At 52.2% G+C, this 24,925-nt stretch overlaps 1 protein-coding gene across 1 annotated transcript in view; it reads left to right on the top strand.

The window, feature by feature from the left end:
- The window catches only part of Pkp1 (plakophilin 1), a 45,173-nt gene extending 20,462 nt beyond the window's left edge, over nt 1-24,711 (top strand). Inside the window, exons 3-13 of the mRNA XM_027945708.2 lie at nt 9,854-10,248; nt 12,839-12,983; nt 13,844-14,051; nt 14,750-14,927; nt 16,062-16,176; nt 18,127-18,282; nt 19,041-19,217; nt 20,372-20,525; nt 20,838-21,024; nt 21,686-21,770; nt 24,637-24,711. Coding sequence (XP_027801509.1) covers nt 9,854-10,248; nt 12,839-12,983; nt 13,844-14,051; nt 14,750-14,927; nt 16,062-16,176; nt 18,127-18,282; nt 19,041-19,217; nt 20,372-20,525; nt 20,838-21,024; nt 21,686-21,770; nt 24,637-24,711 — 1,875 coding nt within the window. The remainder of the gene's footprint in view (nt 1-9,853; nt 10,249-12,838; nt 12,984-13,843; nt 14,052-14,749; nt 14,928-16,061; nt 16,177-18,126; nt 18,283-19,040; nt 19,218-20,371; nt 20,526-20,837; nt 21,025-21,685; nt 21,771-24,636) is intronic.
- Nucleotides 24,712-24,925: the final 214 nt, after the last annotated feature.

Below are 24,925 nucleotides of genomic sequence, written 5' to 3'. Positions count from 1 at the left end.
GCCAAAAGGTCTTTATCGTTGGGCTACTAGTAGAATTGTGTCACACAGCTGAGTACGTCTTTTGTTCCCTCCTCCTCCCCCTCCTCCTTCCCCTGCTCCTCCCCCTCCTCATACCCCTCCTCATACCTCTCTTCATACCCCTCCTCCTTTTCCCCCTCCTCCTACCCCTCCTCCTCCTACCCCTCCTCCTCCTACCCCTCCTCCTCATACCCCTCCTCCTACCCCTCCTCCTCATACCCCTCCTCCTACCCCTCCTCCTCCTCCTCCTACCCCTCCTTCTCCTCCTCCTCCTTCACTGGGGATGGAACCCAGGGCTCATGCATGCTAGGCAAGTACTCTACCACTGAGCCACGCCCAGCCCTACCCTGTTCTTGAACATGTCCAAGGACTTCAATATCAGCCAGCAGAGGAGGAGCAGGCATCTCTGAGGCCTGGCATGCCTGAAGAGTGGGTCTTCTAGAAGTTGGGACAGCCACTGGCCAGAGACACTGGTAAAGTTCCTAAAGAGAAAACTTTTGACCTTGTTCCAGTCCCCAGGTTCTCATGTCAGGGCCTAGGATTGAGGTCAGAGACCTGAGTTCTGGGTCAGGGTCTGCTGCATCTTAGCCACCTAGCTTTGGACAAGCCTCAAGTTCTCCAAGCTTAATAGGTTCACAGCTCTTTGCCTTGACACCTCATTGGTCAGATGGGAGAGTGGGTGGTGCTGCGAGGCTCCAACAAGATGGTTCAGGAGGAATGCCTCTGCAAACTGTAAAGCACCACCCCAGCTAGGGTGTTCTAGGAATTGCTCAAGGTACTTCCAAAATCCTCCCTACCTGTCCTGGAAAAGTGTGTGTCGTGTGTGAGTAGGTGGGCAGTGTGCACAGCAGTATGTGAGTGTGCGTGCAGGTGTATGTAGGCACGCGCACACCTGCTCATCATTGGGTAACAGGGAAGATCTTTTACCCAAGCACCAAAGAGTCTGGTCAAGTGTCCCTCCCTTCACGTGTGAGATTCTTGACTATCTAATCAGGTGGATTCTTTACACCACTAGGTCTCCAGGTAGCTCTTTGGGGCCAGGTAAGAATCTGCCCTTCAGGATGTTTCCACCACATAGCTTTTGGCCGTCCTCTTTTTGAGGCTGGGAAACACCTGCAGGCTCCATGCACAGCTGGCCTCCCCTTGATGTGCTTGCCAGAATGGAGTTGGGGAGCTGGCCCAGGGGCTCTTCCTGACCTTCAAATGTACTCTCCAGGGGAGATGGCCCATTATCCAAGACTTCAGGAGTTCTTTCACACTAGAATGCCCCCTTGCCTTTTCCTCCCTGGGATGACCCATCACTGGACAGTTGAGCTGGCCTCTAGGCTCAAAAGCCAGAAGCCAAGACCTCAGAACACGGGGTTCCTAGAAGGCTGGACAGCTGGGTCTCCAACTTGTCTGAGTTCATGGACGAGATGGCCAATGACCAGGGATTTGTCAGCTGCATCTGAAGTGACAGACACCTGCCTTGGAGTCCCCTTCCAGAAGGAAACAGATACCTGTGTAGGAAACCTGAGATTCTTATTGCCACATCCGTCTTAGGAGTGTCAGGCGCTGAGAAAACCTATTGCTCCCATGTAGAGGGAAGCAGTGGAGGGGCACTTCAGAGGATCTGCTTAGAGACCAGGCAAGGCGCTGGGTTTAGAGACAGAGGTGGGTGCTGTGGTTGGCACAGTTATTGGTTTGGACAGCAGATGTTTCTGAGCATCAGCTTTCAGCTGGGCACCTCCCACTGGATGCCAGGAACTGCTGCGGTTCTGACCCCCCTGGAGCCCGAGAGGCCAAAAGACCTCCTTTACCCCAGATTCCTGATCTCAATGAACACCCCCAGGCTGCAGCTTGAAGCTTTATAGGTCTCTTCTGTCTGAACTTCAGTTATCTCAAAACTTTAGGAAGCATGTCCTCTGTTATCCACAAATGTTTGTTAGCATTTGCTGATGGATGCACACTCACGGTTTGTACCCTTTGGAGATTATAAGTGACGCTGACCATTAGTAACCAGATTTCTAGTAAAGTCTACACTCTCGAGATGGGCTTCAACACTTGTGTTTTTTACGTTTTAAAAGTTCAGGTAACAAAACTTGCCCACCCCAGCATCGGGCTGTGTCAGGTTGCTTTCATGCCTCTTCTGGGTAGACACACATGATTGCCCATCAGCCACTGCCCTTCAGTTGGCAGATGCCCATCGGGTGGCTTCTGGTGTTGGTCTCAGGGTCCTGGTGATGGAATAGTGGGCACAGCTCCTCTCTGCTTTGGAGGATTCCACAGTGAGGTCCACTCACCATGGCCTCCTCCAAGGCCAAACGGGATTGCTCTCTGTCCAGATCTTAGTGTTTCTGAACAGTGTGGCTGCCCTCTCCAAAGCAGTGTGCCAAGTAAAGAAGGTTAAAAAAAAAAAAAAAAGGCTCAGCCCAGGGTGGAACCCCTGCTTTTCGAGAAGGATTCATGCCCAGAGGAGTCAGGGAGTGACACTCTCCTGCTAAAGTCCCATCTTTGGTGATTCAAGCCCTGGTGGCTCTCATGCTGACTCAGACTGCTGTGTAATCAGCCACCCTGCCCCTCTGGGAAAAGTCTCCACTCCCTGGTTCCTGTGCTCCTCCAGGGCACCATGCTGGGAGAGGACTTGAACTCAGCCAGTCCCTAGAGAAGCTTAGAGGAGAGCCGCCCAGCCCTGTGTGATGTGCACCTTGCTGCCAAGGACTAGGCTAGCTCTGTCCAGTCCCCGAAGCCTGACTGAAGCCCCAATAAGATGAAAGACGGCTGCTGTGTGCCTCCTGCAGGACAGCCCCTCAGTGGGCAATGAGTGGCAGTGGCAGGGGCTAGAAAAATGACACATGAAACCTGTCCTCAGAGGGATTTTAATCAAAGTCCTTCCTCAAGAGAGCCCTCCCCAAGAGGCAGGAAGGCCCTAGGAAGTCGTGTGTGTGCTCATTTTCATGAAGAGGGCCTGGGGAGATCGCCTTTCTGAAGATGGCCCTGTTGGGCCCTCGGCCGGGTGTGTGACTCCCAGGGCAGAGCAGGGTGTGTCCCGTGGGAGAGCCGGTTTGGCCAGCCCCACCTTGCTGGCAGAAGCTTGGTTTCAAAATGGGCTAATAGCTAGGGACACAGACACTCTTTTCATCTTGGCCTGCTCAGCACATACCAACTCCCAGAGAGCCAGGCAGCTTCTATTTGGTCAGCCAGGGCTAGAATAGAACCCTCTGGGCTCAGCCAGAAGGCACCAGTCATCCAAGTCAGGGGGTAAAGGGAAGAATCCTGGTCCATCGTGGGCTAAACACAGACTGTGCTGCACCCCAGGCGGGCTCGCCCCGGATGGACCCCTCCTGCCTCCCTAGCAGCTCACTTTGCTTGTGGAGGCTCCTCTGTACCCTGGAGGCTATGGGAACCCCAGTGCCCATCAGCAACCAGAATCCCCATCCCCAATATGAATTCTCCTGGCCCGTCATGGGATCCTTTTTTATGCACATTTACTATGAGTTCACCCCTGTTCTAGGCACAACAAAGGGCATCTTTGCCCCCAGAGAGTTTGGAGGAATGACAGAAACCTACATTAGCAACTAGAGAGAATCCAAGGCCACAGACATGTGTGCCGGGGGCGGGGGTTAGATTTTCAACTCTGAGCACTCCTGATATCTGGGAGTAGGGTGGGCGGAGTCAAAGCAGGCTTTGTGGAGATGACAGGTTTGAGAAGAAGCCTGGGAGTAAGTAAGGTTTGAAAGCAGGTGGGGAAGGGAAGCCATGTAGGATAGAGACGAAGCAGGGGACCCAGGCATGGCTGCTGCCGCAGCACAGCAAAGGGAATGTGTGGGGATGAGAAGAGATGGCTGGACATGCGGGCTGGGCCCAGGATGATAGCTTGCCTTGGAAGCAGCAGAGACACCTTAGGCTCTCCAGCAAGGCCCAGGCTAATGGAAGCTTTGCCTGAGGAAGGTGGAGTGATATCAGAGCACTGGAGGTCCCCAGGAGTCACCTGAGGAGAGCCACGACCACAGTCTGGGAACTAGGGGTGGCAAAGGGAGGAGGAAAGGATTCTCAGGTATCAGGACAGAAAGATACCACCTTTTCCTGAATGGCTAGTTACCATCCTGTCCTATGACCTTGGGCGCACAGGAGCTCTTCTGGTTTGGAAGACTCTTCAGACTGCACAGTTCTCACTCCAGGGAAAGCTACCTATATTCTGGTCTTTGAAGCCCTGGGTCTTGGGCTGGGATTGCTTTGCTTAGGTCCAGTCACCCTCTTGGACTTGCTTGCAAAGTGAGGGGTGGGCCTCAGAGAGCTTCCCAACTTAAGGAGGAACAGGAAGAGAGTTAAACACCACACTTCTCCAAGAAGGAAGAGGAGGAAGGAAGAAAGGCAGTCGAGTCACAGGACCCAGGTCATTGGCAGAGCCTTGAGCAGAGCAGGGACTGAGGAAGGTGGAGTGATATCAGAGCCCTGGAGTCTGGAGCACTGGAGGGGACTCCCACCGAAACAGCCTTGGGCTATGAATTCCAGGGTGGACCCTCAAGAGCCCTGTGATCTCCCAAGTGGAGAAACAAGTCTCTCTGGGGGCAACCTTGACTTCAACCTGGCTGTCCAGCTCAGTCTTTTGTCTGGTTGAATGGTCAGCTCTGCTCCCAGGAAGGTGAGTGGCTAGTCTAGAATGTTCTGATCCATGGGCTATCCCACCTGAGGCTGGAGTTTCCCAAGGAAGCATGAGATAACCCAAACATGGTGTGTGTGTGTGTGTGTGTGTGTGAGAGAGAGAGAGAGAGAGAGAGAGAGACTGTCCTTTGTATTCAAAGAAGAGGAGGCTGCCAGCAGATCACTATCTATCGTGGGGGTGTGGCTGGAGACTGGCATTAGCAACAAAGGTCTCCCACCTGCTGTGGGCACGGTCTGCCCGCTGCTGCCCGCACATTTCCCCTGGCTGCAGCTGTTCATTCGGGACATGGAAGATAGTGTTTGGAAATGTGGGAGGGACATTTTTCTAGTCACAATGACTGCAAGGTATTGTTAGCATTTAGGGCCTGCAGGCCAGGGCCACCAAACAGCCTTTGATGCCTGGGGCATCCTGAACAATGAAGAGTTGTTCTGCCCGGATGCCCACAGCACCCATAGCACCCTCGTCAGCACCTTTCCAACACGCAGCCTGGCTTCACTGTAGGTGTGCCATCTGGGGGGACCAGGTTTCCCCATTTTCTGAACATATTTTGACCTGTTATGGGCCCTGGAGTAAGAACAGTGTGGCGCTCTGAACCTGGGATGCATTTCCTTCCTGGGCTCCACTGGCTTCCTGGGTTCATCCCTTCTGTGTCAACCTGGTAGCTTTTTCAGGTTTGGTGTGGATGATGTAAAACCCTCAGCCAGATCCTAAAGGCAGCCAGCCTGTCCTGAGTCAGAGGGATACAGTTGTCTCCATTGAAAAAACAATTGTGTCACGTACTATCTTAAATGCATTACAAACATTAGTCTGTTGACTTCTCCCAGTGACCCTGTATGTTGGGTACAATTATAATCCCAGTAATACAGATGGAGAAATAAAGGCACATTGGGCTTACGTCACTGACCCAAGGCTACACTCCTCAGGCAAATGGCATAGCCAGGGCAGTCTGGCCCCCGCATTGTGTTCTTTTTTTTTTTTTTTTTTTAATTTTTTATTGTTGGCTGTTCAAAACATTACATAGTTCTTGATATATCATATTTCACAATTTGATTCAAGTGGGTTATGAGCTCCCATTTTTACCCCATATACAGATTGCAGAATCACATCAGTTACACATCCATTGATTTACATATTGCCATACTAGTGTCTGTTGTATTCTGCTGTCTTTCCTATCCTCTACTATCCCCCCTCCCCTCCCCTCCCCTCCCCTCTTCTCTCTCTGCCCCCTTAACTGACATTCGTTTGTCCCCCTTGTATTATTTTTCCCCTTCCCCTCACTTCCTCTTGTATGTACTTTTGTATAACTCTGAGGGTCTCCTTCCTTTTCCATGCATTTTCCCTTCTCTCTCCCTTTCCCTCCCACCTCTCATCCCTGTTTAATGTTAATCTTCTTCTCATGCTCTTCGACCCTACTCTGTTCTTAGTTACTCTCCTTATATCAAAGAAGACATTTGGCATTTGTTTTTTAGGGATTGGCTAGCTTCACTTAGCATAATCTGCTCTAATGCCATCCATTTCCCTGTAAATTCTATGATTTTGTCATTTTTTAATGCAGAGTAATACTCCATTGTGTATAAATGCCACATTTTTTTTATCCATTCATCCATTGAAGGGCATCTAGGTTGGTTCCACAGTCTAGCTATTGTGAATTGTGCTGCTATGAACATCGATGTAGCAGTGTCCCTGTAGCATGCTCTTTTTAGGTCTTTAGGGAATAGACCAAGAAGGGGAATAGCTGGGTCAAATGGTGGCTCCATTCCCAGCTTTCCAAGAAATCTCCATACTGCTTTCCAAATTGGCTGCCCAACATCACCCTGATACCTAAACCAGACAAAGACACTTCAAAGAAAGAAAACTACAGACCAATATCTCTAATGAACCTAGATGCAAAAATCCTCAATAAAATTCTGGCCACTCGGATACAAAAACATATCAAAAAAATTGTGCACCATGATCAAGTAAGATTCATCCCTGGGATGCAAGGCTGGTTCAATATACGGAAATCAATAAATGTTATTCACCACATCAATAGACTTAAAAATAAGAACCATATGATCATCTCGATAGATGCGGAAAAAGCATTCGACAAAGTACAGCATCCCTTTATGTTCAAAACTCTAGAAAAACTAGGGATAACAGGAACATACCTCAATATTGTAAAAGCAATCTATGCTAAGCCTCAGGCTAGCATCATACTGAATGGAGAAAAATCGAAGGCATTCCCTCTAAAATCTGGAACAAGACAGGGATGCCCTCTCTCACCACTTCTGTTCAACATAGTTCTCGAAACACTGGCCAGAGCAATTAGACAGACGAAAGAAATTAAAGGTATCAAAATAGGAAAAGAAGAACTTAAATTATCACTATTTGCAGATGACATGATTCTATACCTAGCAGACCCAAAAGGGTCTACAAAGAAACTATTAGAGCTAATAAATGAATTCAGCAAAGTGGCAGGATATAAAATCAACACGCATAAATCAAAGGCATTCCTGTATATCAGCGACAAATCCTCTGAAATGGAAATGAGGACAACCACTCCATTCACAATATCTTCAAAAAAAATAAAATACTTGGGAATCAACCGCATTGTGTTCTTGATCACTGGGTCTTCCGCTGTGTAAGTCCCAGCCCATTGGGTTTGAGGAGTACTTAGAGGCTCAGGCCAAAGTTGATCACAGGCGTCTATGCAGGGAGGGATAGAGGAGGCCCGCCTCATGTGAGCAGTGGGGGGGACCTAGGCCTTCCCATGGAAGGCTCTGGCAAGGTTTGTCTCCTGCTTGTCAAAGTGATAGCCAAGGACCACCGTGATGGGAGGAAGCCATTTATAGTCATCCTTAGTCACCATCTAACAGAGCCCACCAACACCATGGCTCCAAAAGCTGGGGGTGGGGGCGGTTTCTAGGAATGGGTGATACCACTGGGGTGTGGCCCATGGAGGGGGGCTGGAAAATCAGTCTCCAGGCTGGGCATCCCTTCCTTGGACACCCTGCCTGCTCCCCTGCAGGTACAGCCGGCACCAGTTCCTTCGGGCAGCCCACCCTCGCTGAGACTTGCCAGGGCTGCCTGCTGCTCCTTTTCCCAGCACAGGGACACAGAGCCCAAGGCCTCTGTCAGGCTTAATCAGCGTGATGGCATCTTGGCTGGGTTTGGGCCAGGAGAGTGTCTGGACTCCTCATCGTGTCTGTGATGACGTCCAGGTGTGTCATTTGCTGAGAACAAGGGAGCTCCTTGTAGCGTTTCCTCTTAGGGCTCAGCCTGCCACTTAGGAGCACTCAGCTTTCCTTCCAAGATGCCATCTGCCCCCCTCCTTCCCCTGAGAAGACGCAAAGTGTAACCTCATTGCATGTTTTGCATGTGATCTGCAAGGTGCCCATTCCATGTCCTGTGCTCAGGATGCTGCCTGCTCCCCTGGCCGATGCCTGGTTACTATCTGCTTCTGCCTTTCCAACCCCCACATGCCAGTTCCCTTTGTGGATAGGTTGGTTTGACCCAGTTTGGGGAAGAAAAGTGCACCTGCCTGAGCGCACAGCTGGGTGTGTGGGTGAAGGGGATGAGCTTGCCTCTGCCAAGGTTAACAGCCTGTGGCTTCTTCATGTTGAATGCCATTTCCAATGGGTGGCTTGACTCCCAGTCCTCCTGGGAGCTCAAACCATGAGAACTCCCTGTTCTCTACGCTCCCCTGCAGAGCTGAATGAGGACCAAGCTGAAGGACAGCTCCTCTCTAGTTCTGTGTGGCCAGATCCTGCATTCTGGAGAATTGCCCAGTTCCCAAAGGACCTTCCATACACATACACAGACACACACACACACACACACACACACACTCATTCTCTCTCCTTCCCTCTCATTTTCTCTCCCCCGCCCCATGCTGTCTCCCTTTCATTCTCCCCCACCCCTCTCTTTCTCTCTCTGCCCTTCTCTTGGGGTGGGGCAGGGAGCATCTGGGCTGAACTTGGCCCTGGCTCATCCCAGCTAAGGTGAGTCCCAAGTCAGCACCTGTACAGAGACATTTTATCAGGCTCAGTGTTGATCCTCTAGTCTGAGAGCAAGTCCCAGCAGGCCAGACCCACCAGCTTGTGAGCTCCTGGGAAAGTTCTCCTTGGACAGTTTTGTCCCAGAGTTAATTCCCACCAAGTCTCTGCAGGCACCTCCTGTGGAGGCTAACCTTCAGAGGGACTCACACAGAGCCTGGGCGCCTCATTGTCCCTGGTCTGTTGTCCTTTTGGATTGAGCCTCTGCCAAGTTTCTCCCTCCTGGTAGCCTGACAGCAAAGCCCAGAGGCCCAGCCTGTAACCTACCCTGCAGTCCCTGGGGCCCATCTCCTGGTTGCAGGTGGCCCCTAGCAAGCAGTTTCTTATAACAAAGGGCCCAGGGAGCAGGTACAAGTAACCAAAGAGAATGGCAGTGTCAGAAGCTGCTGGGGTCTGGGAATGGCCCAAGGGGATGAGGCCAGGGCTTGAGATTCAAGGTCAAGTCTTGGTTTTGTCCTTGACTTATTGAGTGACTGTTGGAAGACCTTCTTCTCTCTGGGTCTGCAATTTCCCACCTGAACTGTGTGGCCAGATAGGTGGCTGCTAGACTTTCTGGACTGCATTCCACAGTAAGAAGTACATTTCACATTACAATCCAGCAGCCACTCACTGTTCACAAACAATCTGTGTCAGTATTATGCACATTGCACTCTGGTATTTTCTATTCCCATATATATTGCTCAATTCTGTATTTTCAATAATGCTGAGCACAATCTCCTTAGTGACATAAATCCATAATGGGTCAAAATTCACTGTTCAAAAATATAGCAGGGGCTGGGGCTATAGCTCAGTTGGTAGAGTATTTGTCTTGCATGAACCCCAGGTTTGATCCCAGCACCACAAGAACAACAACAAATATATATATAGCAGATTATGGCTACAGGTCCTTTCTCTCCAAACATTCTGGAACTTTCTTTTTTTAATATTTATTTTTTAGTTGTAGTCAGACACAATATCTTTTTTTTTATTTATGTGGTGCTGAGGATCGAACCCAGGACCTCACACGTGCTAGGTGAGCGCTCTACCACTGAGCCATAACCCGGCCCCCACTCTGGGACTTTCTGAATATTGAGGGGAGGCCGTGTCCTGTGGCCAGCAGGATCCAGGATGCCCTGTCAGGAAGCTTGACTGAGCTTTTCCCCCTTTCCCTGACCAGATCTACAATGGGACCCTCAAGCGGGAGCAGGACAACAGGCGCTTCAGCTCCTACAGTCAGATGGAGAACTGGAACCGGCACTACCCCCGCGGAAGCTGTAACACCACCGGTGCAGGCAGTGACATCTGCTTCATGCAGAAAATCAAGGCGAGCCGCAGCGAGCCCGACCTCTACTGTGATCCCAGGGGCACCCTGCGCAAGGGCACGCTGGGCAGCAAGGGCCACAAGACCACCCAGAACCGCTACAGCTTTTACAGCACCTGCAGCGGTCAAAAGGCCATCAAGAAGTGCCCCGGGCACCCACCCTCTTGCACCTCCAAGCAGGACCCAGTCTATGTGCCACCTATCTCCTGCAACAAGGACCTGTCCTTTGGCCACTCACGGGCCAGCTCCAAGTGAGTGCTGCTAGGCTGGGGTGGGGGCCGGGCAGGGCCAAGTAAGGGGTAAGCTGCTAGCTCAGCTCCCTCTGCACGGGGCTCCCAGGAAGTGGGGAGAGGCACAGCCTCTGTCCTGGCTTTGGTGTCAGCGCCTTGAAGAGTCCCTGGCCAGAGGGGCCATGACCCAGGGAGTTCAGCATGAAAGGGAGACCGAAGCCAGATATTGAGTATATAGATTTAAAGGTCACAGGGAGGTTATGAGCAGAGGGTTAGCTAACTAGAGATGATCAAGGAGGCCCGTGCTTCTCCCAGTGAACTCCTCCAACCCTCAATGTCAGTGTCACCCAGGAATGCAATAGAAATGCTCATTCCAGCGCCCCCCAGTCCCACTGACTCAGAAACACCAGAGGGGCCTAAGCAATGCATGTCTTAATCAGCCCCACAGGTGCCTGGGAGTCACGCTAGAGTCTGAGCCTCTGGACTTAGACCCATCAATCTCCGTCTGTGTTCTGGAAGCAAAGAAATAGGCCCTGTGTGAATGATGGGAATAGACAGGTTGTGGGTTATGTTATAAAACAAGTAAGTCCAAAGGACAGTTAGGACAGACAGATACCCGAGGGACATGATCTAGGGCTCAGGGACAGAGTACAGCTCCCGTCCACAAGAAAGGCCACTGCCCAGGGGGTATGAAGGGAAACCAATGGGGTGGCCCATGAAGAGCCACAGGCTGGACCGGGGATGTGCCTCAGAGTGCTTGACTAGCCTGAGCGAGGCTCCGGGTTCCATCCCCATTCCTGAAAAAATATGTGCCACAGGCACAGGTGAGTGACATTGACCTTGTCTTTCAGGCATCAGAGCTCAATGAACCTTAAAAATATTCTTTATCACCTAGTGATTGTTGTTCATTTATTTGGCAAATATTTGCTGAGCAAATATCACATGCTCAGCTCTGTGGCGAGTGCAAGGGACGTGGCCCTGACAGGATAGCCTAGAGCGGTTCTGGAACTACACAGTCCACCTCTTCTCACATCCCCAGGAGTGTTGTGTTCTTTATCTTTAACCATCACAACCCCTTCCAGGAAGGAGCTAGCATTCCACAGTAAGGAAAGGAGGAAACAAGACACAGAGATGTTAAGCAGCGCCCTCAAGACCACACAGCTATTTCTATATCCTATGTTCTCTCCACACTGTGCTGAAAATAAGCAGAACCCCATTCTAAAGTAGAATTCCACTTGAGGAACATAACATATATTTATGATAATTTGGAAAATGAATAAGAAATCTCTCTCTCTTGAAGACTCTGATCAGAGCAACATGTGTCCCCAATTAGAGGCCCAGAATGGAGGGCCTAGATAGGATATGGAGGGGTTGAGTGACAAGCTATTTAGATGTTTGACTGAGGGATGCTGGGTGACATTCTTTCAATACAGGTCAGGGGTGCTACTAACCCAGCATCAGAGAGCTCTGCCCTTTGGGTGATTTTTCCAGAAATCAAGCTGGGTTGCCCTAGTTAAAACCATGTCTGTTTATTGAGCACTTAGGCAACACCAGAATCTAGTATGAGGACTAGAGGATTCCTTCTATAAATGATGAAGGATACCCACGGGGTAGAGCTGGGTATCACAGAAGGTTTGCCCCTGTCCTCAGCAAACCTGTCTCTTGGGAAGCAGGACACACTCAGGACACAGGAAAGGCTGCCTGTGACTGGCCCTAGGAGCAAGAGGGGTTCTTAGGAGAAAGGGATCCTTCTTTGGAAGGCTTTGCAGAAGGGGGAGTGTAGCAGGTCTGCCATGGTGTGCAAAAGATCACATCATCCTCCAGATGAGGAGGTTAAAACATACAATTTCTGGTTTGCAGTTCAAAGAAGGTGGACTATCAGCCATCTCCTATGGCTCAAACTAATGCATGCCCTGGGATGTCCGCCTAAGCAGTTTGAACTTGAACCTGCAGTGTGGAGAAGCTTCTGATGGTATCTGAACTAGGAAACAATACAGGGGACAGGGTTTTAGGACTACTTCTCTTGTTAAGGGCTGTAATGTGCCGGTTGGAGGAGTTTGGAAAAGGGATCCAACTAGGGGGTGTCTCTGGTGACCATCCCCTGAGAATGATCCTGATCAGGAGGAAACTGTGGCCATAAGGATGGGAAGGAGGTGTGAGTTTCTTTTTGTGTAAGAAGAGCCAGTTACACTTGGGGATGGATGGATGGATGGATGGAAGAAGGGATGAATAAACTCACAGCCATTCTCTTCCATTTTCCCAATACCAGGTGCAAACATGACAGAAGGCATGATAGGTGGAGAGATTACCCTCAGGGAATAGGAGTTTTGCTCATGGGAGAATCAATTGTCATGCTTGGACCTTAACCCAAGACCAGGGCCTCACCAGAGCCAGTGTTCCCACAGGGGGAAATACAGTGGGTGAGCCTGCCCCTTGTCTGGGGGAGCTGTTCCATAGCAAGTATACTCCAAGAGGGCCTGAGGGCCTCGCCCTGGCCCTCTGGAAGGCAGATGAGGTTGTGGCTGCTTGTTGTGCAAGGGAGAATTCTGGGCCCGTTCATCAGGGCTCCCAGCTCACCCCGTAACACACCCCCACTGTATGTTCCTCGCAGGATCTGCAGTGAGGACATCGAGTGCAGTGGGCTGACCATCCCCAAGGCCGTGCAGTACCTGAGCTCCCAGGACGAGAAGTACCAGGCCATCGGGGCCTACTACATCCAGCACACCTGCTTCCAGGATGAATCTGCCAAGCAACAGGTAATGGGCTGCAGGCTTTCCACCCTGGTAGGTGGGAGCTGAGCCTGGGTGTATCACCTTGACCCTGCATTCAGAGACGGGGGCGGGGGGGTGTATGTACAGTTGGCTTCTTCTCACCTTGCCCAGCTGCCAGGAATAAGGAGTATGCCTGGCATTGCCCAAGGTCAGAGCTGGCATCTTAACCTGCAGAGCAATGCTCTCTGTTGAGTGGACACTAGGCAAGTACATTGGTCACAGAGGAGACCCTTTACTGACAGCCATGGGTTTAACAGAAATCCCCTTTCTCAAATTTCACTGAAGAACATGACTGCTCCCTACCCCCAAAGTGTTTCCTTCTCTCTCTCTCTCTCTCATTGAAAAGGGGACACATATACTCTGCAGTTTATGTGAGACACATATACTCTGCAGTTTAGCCCAAGGATATTGAGTTTCCTAGCGACCAGGGTACTTTCATCAAAATTTCTGCCATAGAAGAAAGTGTTTCCTTGGGTCCATGGGAGGATCTCCTATATCTGTGTTCTACCTACGATTTTGAGGGGGGCATTTAGACATTTTATCTCATCTAACCCTCACCACCATCCTCTAGAGGGGAAAAACAGGGCCCAGGAAAGAGGAGCAACTTGCTGAAGGTCTTCCAGTCAGGATGTCGGGGAGCTGGGACCTGAGTCTGGGTCTGTTGCCATTACCTTTTGCCGCCAATTTATTTTGGTTGATTTGTATATTTCTGAAGTGAAAGTAGACTTTTGGGGGGGGGGGGGTGGAATCTGCTTTAAGCAGAGAGTGAGTGGCTCAGCCTCACTTGACCGGACAACATGGCACCTCACTCCCTTGACCGGACAACATGGCACCTCTTCCGGCAGGTCTATCAGTTGGGAGGCATCTGCAAGCTGGTGGACCTTCTCCGCAGCCCCAACCAGAATGTCCAGCAGGCTGCTGCGGGGGCCCTGCGCAACCTGGTGTTCCGGAGCACCACCAACAAGCTGGAGACCCGGAGGCAGAATGGAATCCGTGAAGCCGTCAACCTCCTGAGGAAGACCGGGAGCACCGAGATCCAGAAACAACTGACTGGTAGGGGACCATGCAAGACTGTGGGCTGTGGCCTTCGGCTGGGGTGAAGGCCGGTCCTTCCAGGCCAGGCCAAGGCACATTTGCAGATTTGTCTGGGAAAAGTGGCACAGGCCCGTGCCATATTAGTAGTATCCAGTGGTGACCCCAAATGGTGTGCACCTCCACAGGAGGTCATGGTCCACAGCTGGAGGGCAAGGGGAGGAAGGCTTGACCCCTAGACTCAAGGTGGGGTGTAAGAGAGGTCACCGTGAAGAACTTAACTTGGACTGGGAAGATAAGACCATGTAGAATAATAACTGATAAGTTTTTCTGGAATGACTTTCAGACATAGAAAATAGCACCACATAAAAGAAAATAAAGATATTGTGTCCACCTAAAACAAAGAAATAAATATTAAAAAAAAAGAAGATTCTGAGTGCTAAAATTTACATGAAAAACTGCCAATCAATCAACTATATTATGGTCACCTTCCATGGGCATAATTTTGACCTAGAAAGAGAACTTGGATGTTCCTGTCCCTCAAAGTACTTTCAGACTAGCAAGGACCCTGAGAATCGGCTCATGAAAGAGTCGGACAACTGGTTGGATAGACCAAGCCTACTGGAAGGGCCCATTTGCTAGAAGAGCCCAGGCTGGAGTGACACCATGGTTTCCAAGTTTTTCGGAGCCCACAGGTGTTGACCATCTCTGACCCCCAGGGCTGCTCTGGAACCTGTCTTCCACTGATGAGCTGAAGGAGGAGCTGGTGGCCGATGCTCTGCCTGTTCTGGCCGACCGGGTCATCATCCCTTTCTCGGGCTGGTGTGATGGCAACAGCAACATGTCCCGAGACATGGTGGATCCCGAGGTCTTCTTCAATGCCACGGGCTGCTTGAGGTAAGAGAAGAAGGTCCTTGGGTCTTTTTGCCCTGGCCTCTGACCCTTCTGGAGGCAGCGCCATCTTGGCCAGCATTCAGAGAACCTAGTATCTGGCCCAGCACTGCCTCTCAAGGCCTGGCTCCAAGACACAGGACCCGGCATTGCTACCTTCCCTGACTGTGGATCAGGCCCAGGGTCCTACTATCTCCTCCGAGGAGACACAGAGGACCTTAGTTAGAACTCTAAGGGTAGAAACACCTGGATCAGAGTATTCAAACTGATTCCACCATTTCATCCTCCTCCGCCTCGGAAAAATGCGGTTCTTGTGCGATCTTGAAGAGTGTTCTTTTAGACAAAAGTCTACTGATTGGCTGCTTATGAGTCACTTTCCCAGCTGTGATGCTAAAACCACTTGCCATGTTCATTGGCACGAGGACGGCACTGCTTTGCCCAACCTTTCCGGAGTTCCATACCAGGGTGTGGCCTAGTCCCTGGGGGCTGCTAGAGAAGGAGGTTGGGGTGGTTGTTCTCAGAGCAGAGGTTTGCAAGCCAGGGGTGGGGGCTGCTGCAGAGTGTGGAACAGAGGAGCAACATTCCCTGGAGGGTCCCACCTTGGTCTAGTGGGGTGTGTCTTCCCCAGTTGCTGAGAGACCCCCAGAGTGGAGGGTGCAGCTGGCTCGTGCTTCTCCAAGCCTCCAGGAGCAGAGGGACTAGGGAGATGAAAAGCCAATGTAATTAAGGACTAGAGGGCTGCAGGGCTACTGGGAGCAACAGCAGACAGACAGACAGACACACACACACACCCACACACACCAGGCAGAAGGGCCCAAAGTGCTTGGGAATGAGCTACAGCTGGGGGTGGAGTGCGGCTTGATGGACAGTGTCCCCAGCCAGCCCTCCTGAGCTGCAGTCCCCATCCAACTGCTCACAGAGATCCAAGCAGGTTTTCTTTACCCCTTCACTCTTTTTCTCTCTTTTTTTTTTTTTGTCCTTCCTTCCTCCTCCTACCTCCAACCCCCAACCTCCACCCTATCCTGTGTGCCTGTCCCTCTGTCCCCCACTGTGGGTCTCTGCCACACTGTCCTCACCTCCCTCCCTGTCCTCTTACCCACCTTGCCCACATCCTCCCGCCCTCCCCGTTCTCTTCTTCAGGAACCTGAGCTCTGCGGACGCAGGCCGCCAGACCATGCGGAACTACTCGGGGCTCATTGACTCCCTCATGGCCTACGTCCAGAATTGTGTGGCAGCTAGCCGCTGTGATGACAAGGTGAGAGTGCAGCCCTGGTGACACCTTGACCTCTAGACCCAGCCCCCGTTCTCTGTCCAGAGCGTAAAACCCGGGGCCACAACTGGAATCAGTGAGGCCAGCTCTTGGCCTCCTGGTCATGACTTTTCTGTCTCCCAGATCTAAGGAGTCAGGGTTGCACTTTCTGGGTGCCTCTGAGGCCTGGCTCACTGACAGAACAGTAGCTTGGGGTCTGGGGCAGCAGAGAGGACATCTGGAGCAAGGGCACAACACACAAGGGCAGGCTCTGGGGGCCACACTGTCACGAGTGATGCTGAGCCCCATTGGCAGCCCTGGGAACACACACTCATGCTCCCAGGGTCTCAAAATTTTTCCTGAAATGAGACTCCTGCCCCTGCTGCCCTTCCACTGCCTTCAAAAAGGCCATCAGCAGGCCATTTTCCTACCCTGTCTGGACTTTGGGACATAACAGCACAAACAGAAAGGATACATCATGAGGGAAGATAAACCAAAGTCTGGTTCATTGCCACTGAGGAAGGACAGTGGTTCCGGAGTCAGGGAGACAGTGGGCTGCAGTGTTCCCCACATCCACAGGGGACGGGCTGGGCATCACAGCGGTCCCATGAGGAGGGATTTTATCTCCTGCTCCCTCCACTGGAGGGGACAACAGGGTCTCAGGAGAGAGCCTTGTCACTTGGTTGCCTGGCCTGGTTCCTGCAGACAAAGTGCTTTTCTTCTGTGCATGCAAGATCCCTTAGACCCACATGACCCTCAAACCCCAGAAGCCAGATTCCCTCAGATCCCTACAGGACCCAAGCCTCATTAAGGGGTCAAGTCTGTGGCCACTGAGTCCTAGCCCAGAGGTACACCAAAGGCAAATGACAAAGATGGGGGCCAGCTGCTGCTGTGAAGTCCCAGATCCCAGGCCTCACTATTGGTGTGCTCTAGCACCTGTGGTACAGAGGCTGAGGTGTGCTCATGGGAAGGGAGCAGGAGAAAGTAGTGGGGCTTTGGAACCTAAAGGAATTGGGGCTGCTCGAGAAGGAGATTGTTCCAGAAGGGCAGCCATATTCCTCAACACCCAGTGTGCCCATCAACACTTTGTCCATAGCAATAAAACACTCTGGTCTGTTGTGTCCTACGGTGTGTAAGACCCCATGGTAGATATTCTCCATGGACAGTAACACCCTAGGGGATCTTCCTAGGACCCCCAAAGATAAAAAATTCACAGATGCTCAAATCCCTTTTATAAAATGGTGTAGTAGTTGCATATAATATATATAGATAGATAGATAGATTGGGAATTAAACCCACAGAAACTCCACCACTGAACTACACCCCCAGCCCTATCCCCCTTTTTAAAAAAAAAAAAATTGAGACAGGTTCTAAGTTTCCCAGGCTGGCCTCAAACTTGCAATCCTCCTACCTCAGCCTCCCATGTGATTGGAGTTACAGGCATGTGCCTGGTTTTCTTCCCATATCCTTTAAATAATCTATAGATTACTTAGAACACCTAATATAATGTAAATGCTACATTAACAGTTGTCATACAGTATTGTTTAGGGAATAATGATGAGAAATAAATCTGTTCATGTTCAGTGGAGATGCAATATTTTTTTTACATAATTTCAGCCATGATTGGTTGAATCCATGGAGGCCAAGCCCAAGGATATTGAAGGGCCAACTATCTTCTCACTAGCCCAGTGAAGTCATTTTAGTCCCATTTCACAGTTGAGGATACTGAGACCCATAAGGTGAGGTAAGTCACTCAAGTTTAAACAGCCAGGAAATGAGAGAAGTAGGATTCAAGTCCAAGTCCCAGGCATGTCCCAGGGAGCCCTTTCCAGACTGAGGCTATGGTGGGCCATGGTGCTCCTATCCCTTGATGCCACTGTCTGATTAGTCAGGTAGCCCAGGAGCCCACGGGGGGCTGAGCAATGGCTCAGGCACCTGCTTCTGCTTGCTCCCCAGTCCGTGGAGAACTGCATGTGCATCCTGCACAACCTCTCCTACCGCCTGGATGCCGAGGTGCCCACCCGCTACCGCCAGCTGGAGTACAACACCCGCAATGCCTACACGGAGAAGTCCTCCACCGGCTGCTTCAGCAACAAGAGCGACAAGATGATGGTGAGGATCAAGTCAGGGCCCACCCACCAAGCACTCCACCAGGTCCGCTGCCCCATCCCACCTTTCCTCTCGGCCCTCCGGGGCCCTGAAAGCATCCCTAGGGAACAGGTCCCTGCCAAAGCCATGGCCTTGGGACTGTGCTGTGCTCTGGGAGTTCAGTCTTGCATGCAAAGGGCATCTGTAGGAGCCCAGATCACCCCTGAGGGCAAAAGCTCCCCCCCGCAGGCCTCTGTCTCCCCTGACTTCTCCTTAGCCCCTGAGGATTGGGGACAGCCAAGAACTCTGACCCCTCTCTGGTGCTGGTTTCCACCACCTCCTGAGCCTCCTGAAAAAAGGGTGCTGTGGAGGGGTGGTCAGGCCTCCTCCACTGGACATGGCTGTGGAAGCCAGGTCTTGAACTAGCCTTGTGGGCCCAGGGTAGGTCAGGCCCACATTAGGACTCTGGGAGGGAGGAAGCATCCTGCTGTGAGACCCCAGAGCAGCCTCACACAGCAGGAAGGTCTGAGCCTGGCTGCCCAGAGCACTTCCCGGACATCAGGAATGCTCTCCACCCCCAGGAGACCGTCCCTGGCCTGTTCCCCAATTCCCTGGCAAGCTCGGATGCACAGACGAAAGCGGTGAGGGGGTGGTGTCCAGGCTCCCTGCCTCAGCAGGCATGCCGCAGCCTCCCGCCAGGCTCCACAAGGTTGGGGGACAGGCAGGAGTCTCAGGTTGTGTCCCCTCACCAGGCTCCACGCTGACCCACTCTTTGTCCTCAGAACAACAACTATGACTGTCCCCTTCCTGAAGAAGAAACCAACCCCAAGGGCAGCAGCTGGCTCTACCACTCGGATGCCATTCGCACCTACCTGAACCTCATGGGCAAAAGCAAGAAAGATGCCACCCTGGAGGCCTGCGCGGGTGCCCTGCAGAACCTGACGGCCAGCAAGGGGCTGGTGAGGAGAGCCCCCTCCCTTCCGCTCCTCCCCAACCCTCCAACCCGCTCTCCAGGGGTGCTCTGCTCTTTCCCACCAGTGTGTTCCTGGCCAAGTCTATCAAACACAAACGGCCGTGAGCTTCATGCTGCAGACATGAGTCTAGTGTGTGCCAAGCCCTGGGCTGGACATGGGGAATGACAAGGGCCAAGATGCCTCGCTTTCTGGGAACTCTGGGATGGGGCTCAGTGGGCAGGCCCAGCCTGTTGGATTCTATTGGTACCCACATGGTCCCCTTTTCCTTGCAGTTCCTGGCCTCCTGGGCTCTGCTTGGTGTCAGGGACAGAGTTGCAACATGTGTCTAATAGGAGGAATCTCCATTTGGTGAATTAATAGAGGTAGAAAAAGAGGGAGTTTGGGACATGGACAGACAGATCCAGAGGAATACGTGACAGAATCATATAGTATAGGTTTGAAATCAGATAGATTTTGAGGGACGAGATGGAGTGGGATTAGAGGAGGCCTGTTTGCAATCCAGAAGAGCTTAGAAGGAGAAGGGGGACAGCTGTTCCTCAGTTTTACTTAGGGTGAGAGGGAAGTGGACAGCCAACTGAAGGTAAAGGAAGTTTCCCTGACCATGAGGGGAGGAGCTGGGGCTTCTGAGGACCCCCACATCTGGATGCATTTGTTGCTTTGAGGCTTGGGTGAGCTGACCTCCCTCCAGGGAACCCCATCCGGCAAGCCCTCAGCAAATATGGATTGAATCCTGCAGAGGTAGGGAAGTTGGAAGAAGATGACAGCCATTTTTTAAGTGACAAATGCTCTTGAACATGCAGTTCTATGTGAGCAGATTCTTTAGGAAGGCAGAGCTGAGATGGTGGGGTGGGTGACACTGTTGTTAGTTAGAAATTGACTCTGGATCCCCCCGAGTGAGGGAAATGAGACTTCTTCTTCCCAGCCACCTGGCTGTATGCTTTTCTCCCTGAGAGCAGGGAGCAGAGACAGAAAGGGAGGACAGGTCTGCAGTCACCCATATGGAAGCAATTTGTGAGTCTCTGCCCTTGCTTTCACTGTGAAGGAGAAAGGTTCTGGTTCTGTTTGGACAGGCTGCCTCCCTCCCCACTGTGTGCAAGGGAAGCCACAAATCAGCTCCTCCCTGGGACCCTCTCTTGTAGATGTCCAGTGGCATGAGCCAGTTGATTGGGCTGAAGGAAAAGGGCTTGCCACAAATCGCCCGCCTCCTGCAATCTGGCAACTCAGATGTGGTTCGCTCCGGGGCCTCCCTCCTGAGCAACATGTCCCGCCATCCCATGCTGCACAGAGTGATGGGTAAGAGCACCCACACCTTCCCCTCCAGAGAGGACACACAGGAGCCCACTGGAAGGTCACCCTTGAGCCATTCCCCAGAGCAAGCATTCAGAGGGGAAGCTGGCCCAGGAGAGGGGTGGAGCTGGGAGGAGGCAGAGAGGGGTGCAGGTCTACAGAGATTCCCATCTGGATTGGAAATGGCTCCAAGGCCCAAGGGGTCACCTTGCTCAGAACTTGGCTAAGGGCAGCCCAGGACTGTGGACCAGAGAGAACCCTTCAGCCCCTCTTCTTCTTAGCAGTCCTGACCCCATACCCCATCCCTTCCTCTCCCAGGGAACCAAGTGTTCCCAGAGGTGACCAGGCTCCTCACCAGCCATACTGGCAACACCAGCAATTCCGAAGACATCTTGACCTCAGCCTGCTACACCGTGAGGAACCTGATGACCTCACAGCCACAGATGGCCAAGCAGTACTTCTCCAGCAGCATGCTCAACAACATCATCAACCTGTGCCGCAGCAGGTGGGCGGGGTGGATATGGGTGCCCATGCCCACCTGGCCCCACATCACAGTCCCCCCCTGGCTCTGAACAGTAGAAACAAACATGGAGCAGGAAAGCACCTAGGATGGGGGAGGCGGGGGTGGGGAGCTCCAGGGAAAGAAGGTCCCGAAGCTGAGCTTTATGGGGTACAGGTCCAGCCTCCAGACCTCAGGAGAGGGGACAGAGGCAGATGCTTCTTGACTGGGTGACATGTGGGGACAATGGATCCTTAGAGGGTTGGCAGGAAGCATGGAGCACTAGACCCAACTCTGTGGGGACTTTATCTGCTCCATGGACTATCTTCCCAGAACAAAAGTCTAAAGGACAGGAGTCCGCTACCAGCTTGTGGCCTTGGGGGTGCCTCTAGGTGGGCAGGGGTCTGGGGTTGTACCCACTGTGTAGTGACCAAGGCCCAACAGTCTTGTGCACCCTGGGACCTCCCCGCATCTGTTTCTGAGACCTGGAAGGGGTCTGGGGATATAGCTCAGTTGGTAGAGTGCTTGCCTTAAATGCTCAAGGCCCTGGGTTCAATCCCCAGCCCCCACCCCCCAAAAAAAAGACCTGGAAGGGAGGGTTGAGGGTGGAGGCTGTTCTTGTGTCTCCTGGAATCTCATCTCACACATGCACTTCCCACCTTCCCAGTGCCTCACCCAAGGCTTCAGAGGCTGCCCGGCTCCTCCTCTCTGACATGTGGTCCAGCAAGGAGCTGCAGGGTGTCCTCAGACAGGTAAGCACCCACCCCAGTAGCCCCTTCTGATGAGGCTCTTCCCACATTTACCCTGTACCAAAGTCCCAGTGGATCAAGAAGCGGGAGGTGGATTGGCCTGCCCACCCACCCAGGTGAGGCTTGCCCCAGAGTCAGAGCAGGAGATCCTGCCCTGCAATGAACCTGATCAATGCTCTGTCCAAACCTCTGGACCCAGGATCAACCAGGGTAGGCAAGCAGGTGGAGAGCAGAGGAGATGTGCACAGTCTCCTCTGTGGGGTGGGATTGTTTAGGAGAAAAGTGAAATGCACATGAGTCACTTGGGGGCATGACGGGTGCTCTGCTGGCGAGGTAGGTTTGGGCTTGATTACAAAGGCCCTTCAATTTCAGGCAGAGTTTGGACTTGGCACTGGGGAACCACTCGAGGTTTTGCGTAGAGGGTCTCATGATGGAAGCAGCCCTGGAAAAACTAATTCCATACCAATGAGTGAGGTCAAAAGGACCCTGGAGGCTGCTCTGCTTGTCCAGTGTGACCTGCCCCTCTCTGTCCTCAAAACTCCCCAGCGTCAGCAGGCCCCGAGTCCCCCATCAGGCTGTGTTCTGAGACATCTCACAATGACCCTCTAGCCCATTCCTGCACAGACATTCTTTGGGCTGAGGTGTAGGCCGTGGGGAGGTGGGAATAAAGGAGAGAAGGCAGAAGCAGCAGCGCCGTGCTGATGGCACTTGAGGCTTGGAGACACTGCAGCTGCGTCAACAGACACAGATCAGCTGGCGAGAGCTGGAGGAGGCTCTTGGGGTGGGAGTAGGAAGTTGGATCTGGATGGCTTGTGGGAGGTGGAGTGGGACCCTGGCAGAGGCTGGAGCTGCAGTACAGATTAGTGACACCATGAGAACAGGCAAGCCCCTCCTGGGGCCCTTGCCTGTGGAAAAGTCTTACGGGACAGGGGCAGAGAGGCATGAAGACCCTCACTTGGGGGCCAAGAAGGAAGAAGGCCAGGGAAGCAGGATGATCTGCACAAGTTTCCGGAAAGGGCCAGAAGAGTAGTGCCCAGTGCTGTGGAGGGGACAGGGAGGAGAGAACTGGGAAAGGCCCTGGGGCTAGCTGCTAATTCAGAAGTCCCTGGGGACCTCAAAGAGTACTGCTGGCAAAGCAAGGGGAGCATCTCGGGGCTTGTGGCCGTGGTGAGGCAGTGATGGGGACAGGAGAGAGGGGGCACAGATAGGAGGCGCCCCTCACTGTACTTTGGTCCAAGAAGAAAGAAGACAGAGGGGAGATTGAAAGAGTACTGTGAAAGACAGAGGGGGTCCCAGTGTGTCTGTCATTAGAGGAGAGGGAGTGGGCAAAGAAGGGGAGAATGGAGGGGATGGGGGACAAGGAGGACAGGAGACCAACCTGGGAAATAGAAAGGGACAGTTCTCCTTTATCAGAGCACGGAGACAGTAGGAGGCCTAGGAAGCCTCCATGGTCCAAGATGGGTGGGAAATATGAAGGTGGACAACGGCCTTTGTTCTCCATTTGCCAATCAACACTCTTTTCGAGCAATACCACCATGAGGGTGGGCATGGCTGAGTGGCGGCTACCCGACAGACACAGGGGTGGGTATGGGGAGACAGGTAAGGAGGACAGGGTGATACTTCCTTGAGCTGTTTGAAGATGATCCAAAGGGTTCAACTCATCCAAAAATACAGAGCCCGCTCCTGGCCTAAAGACACATAAGGAATCCACTTCTCAGGTTCTCTGTGTGAATTCCCCTCTGTGCTATCCTTTGGGAACCAGTGTCCCCATTCAGTCTCCACCTGTTTCTCCAGTTGTACTTGACAGTAGCCTTGGCAGCATCTAGGTCAAGGTTTCTGTTCCCAAAGCACCTTCAGATCCATCATTAATTAGGTTGTCACAGCACAGGTGAGGCAGGTCACGTGGCTTTTGTCTTTTTTGCTGACTTCGGAATCAGAATTCTAAAGAGTTTGTCTTGATTCAGCGAGTCAGGGCAGGAGAGAGGCTGGGATCCAGAACTCTTCACTCCTGCGTTCTTTCCACCAAATTCAGCCAAGCTCAACAGGAGCAAGCAAGCAAATCTGCAGGGGGAAAAAACAAGATCATGTCATCCACACCCAAACTCAGTAGGCCTGGGACTTTGCTGTTTGGGATCCCCTGTGTCATCTCCCTTCCTGTTCTCATAGATCAGCCATAAGCTGACCTGGCCCTCAGAGCTCAGGGCTGAACCAGGGCCCTCTTCTCAAGTCACCCCTGTCCCCACCCCTGGAGGATGACTGCTATCCTCATTCACTCTGACACATATATTAAGCACTTGCTCTATGCTAGAAGAAATAAAAGGAATGAGACCCTGTCTCCACCCAGCAGGAGCTCAGAGGCTGGTGAGCTGCCAGCGAGAGAACAGATAAGTAAACAGAACCTCATAGCACAGTGGCCTCTCACTCCAGCACCAGCCCCTGCCCCTGAGTTTGAGAAACTCTGGGCCTGGCCTCCCTGCCCCAGAGCTCTTGCCAGAATTTAAAATAAGACAGGCCGGGGCAGTCAGAGAGAAGAACCATTGGCAATGTCTTAATCTGATTTGGGGGGTTGTGTAGAGGACTGTGTTCAGGCCCTGACTCAGGTTTCTGCAAATTCAAGTAGGGAACTCCAATGCGCTGGTAGAAACCAAAACACATTGCACTAACTCCTGGATAGGCATGGTATTGGGTCTGATTGCACATTGAATTAGTCTGTTTAGCCGTGACACATGTGCACCGTGGTCACAGCATACCACGTCCAGAGGCTGCATGAGCCCAAGGATGCTACGGGAAGGCTGAGGCTGGCCCTGCGGGGACCCCCACGCTATTTTGTCCTAGGATAAATCAAACAGCTCGTGTTCCTCTCCTGCAGCAAGGCTTCGATAGGAACATGCTGGGAGCCCTAGCCGGGCCCAATAGCTTCAGGAACTTCACCTCCCGATTCTAAGAAGAGACTGTCCAAGCAAGTGCAGCTTGCAGGTAAGAACCAGCCCACCCCCTGCCCAGATCCCTCCAGGACCACCCTGAAACCTTGGCCAATCTCAGAGAAGGACTAGGCCTATGCATGCCAGAGACACACAAGCATCCTGGCTCAGATCAATACAAGGACTATAAGCACAGCTATGTAGACTCCTGACTGAGGGCCTGGGCTGTCCCACCAC

Source organism: Marmota flaviventris, chromosome 12, assembly GCF_047511675.1.
Source record: "Marmota flaviventris isolate mMarFla1 chromosome 12, mMarFla1.hap1, whole genome shotgun sequence".
NCBI lineage: Eukaryota > Metazoa > Chordata > Mammalia > Rodentia > Sciuridae > Marmota > Marmota flaviventris.
Note: the sequence above shows the minus strand (reverse complement) of the source record. Positions and strands in the feature narration are given on the sequence as shown.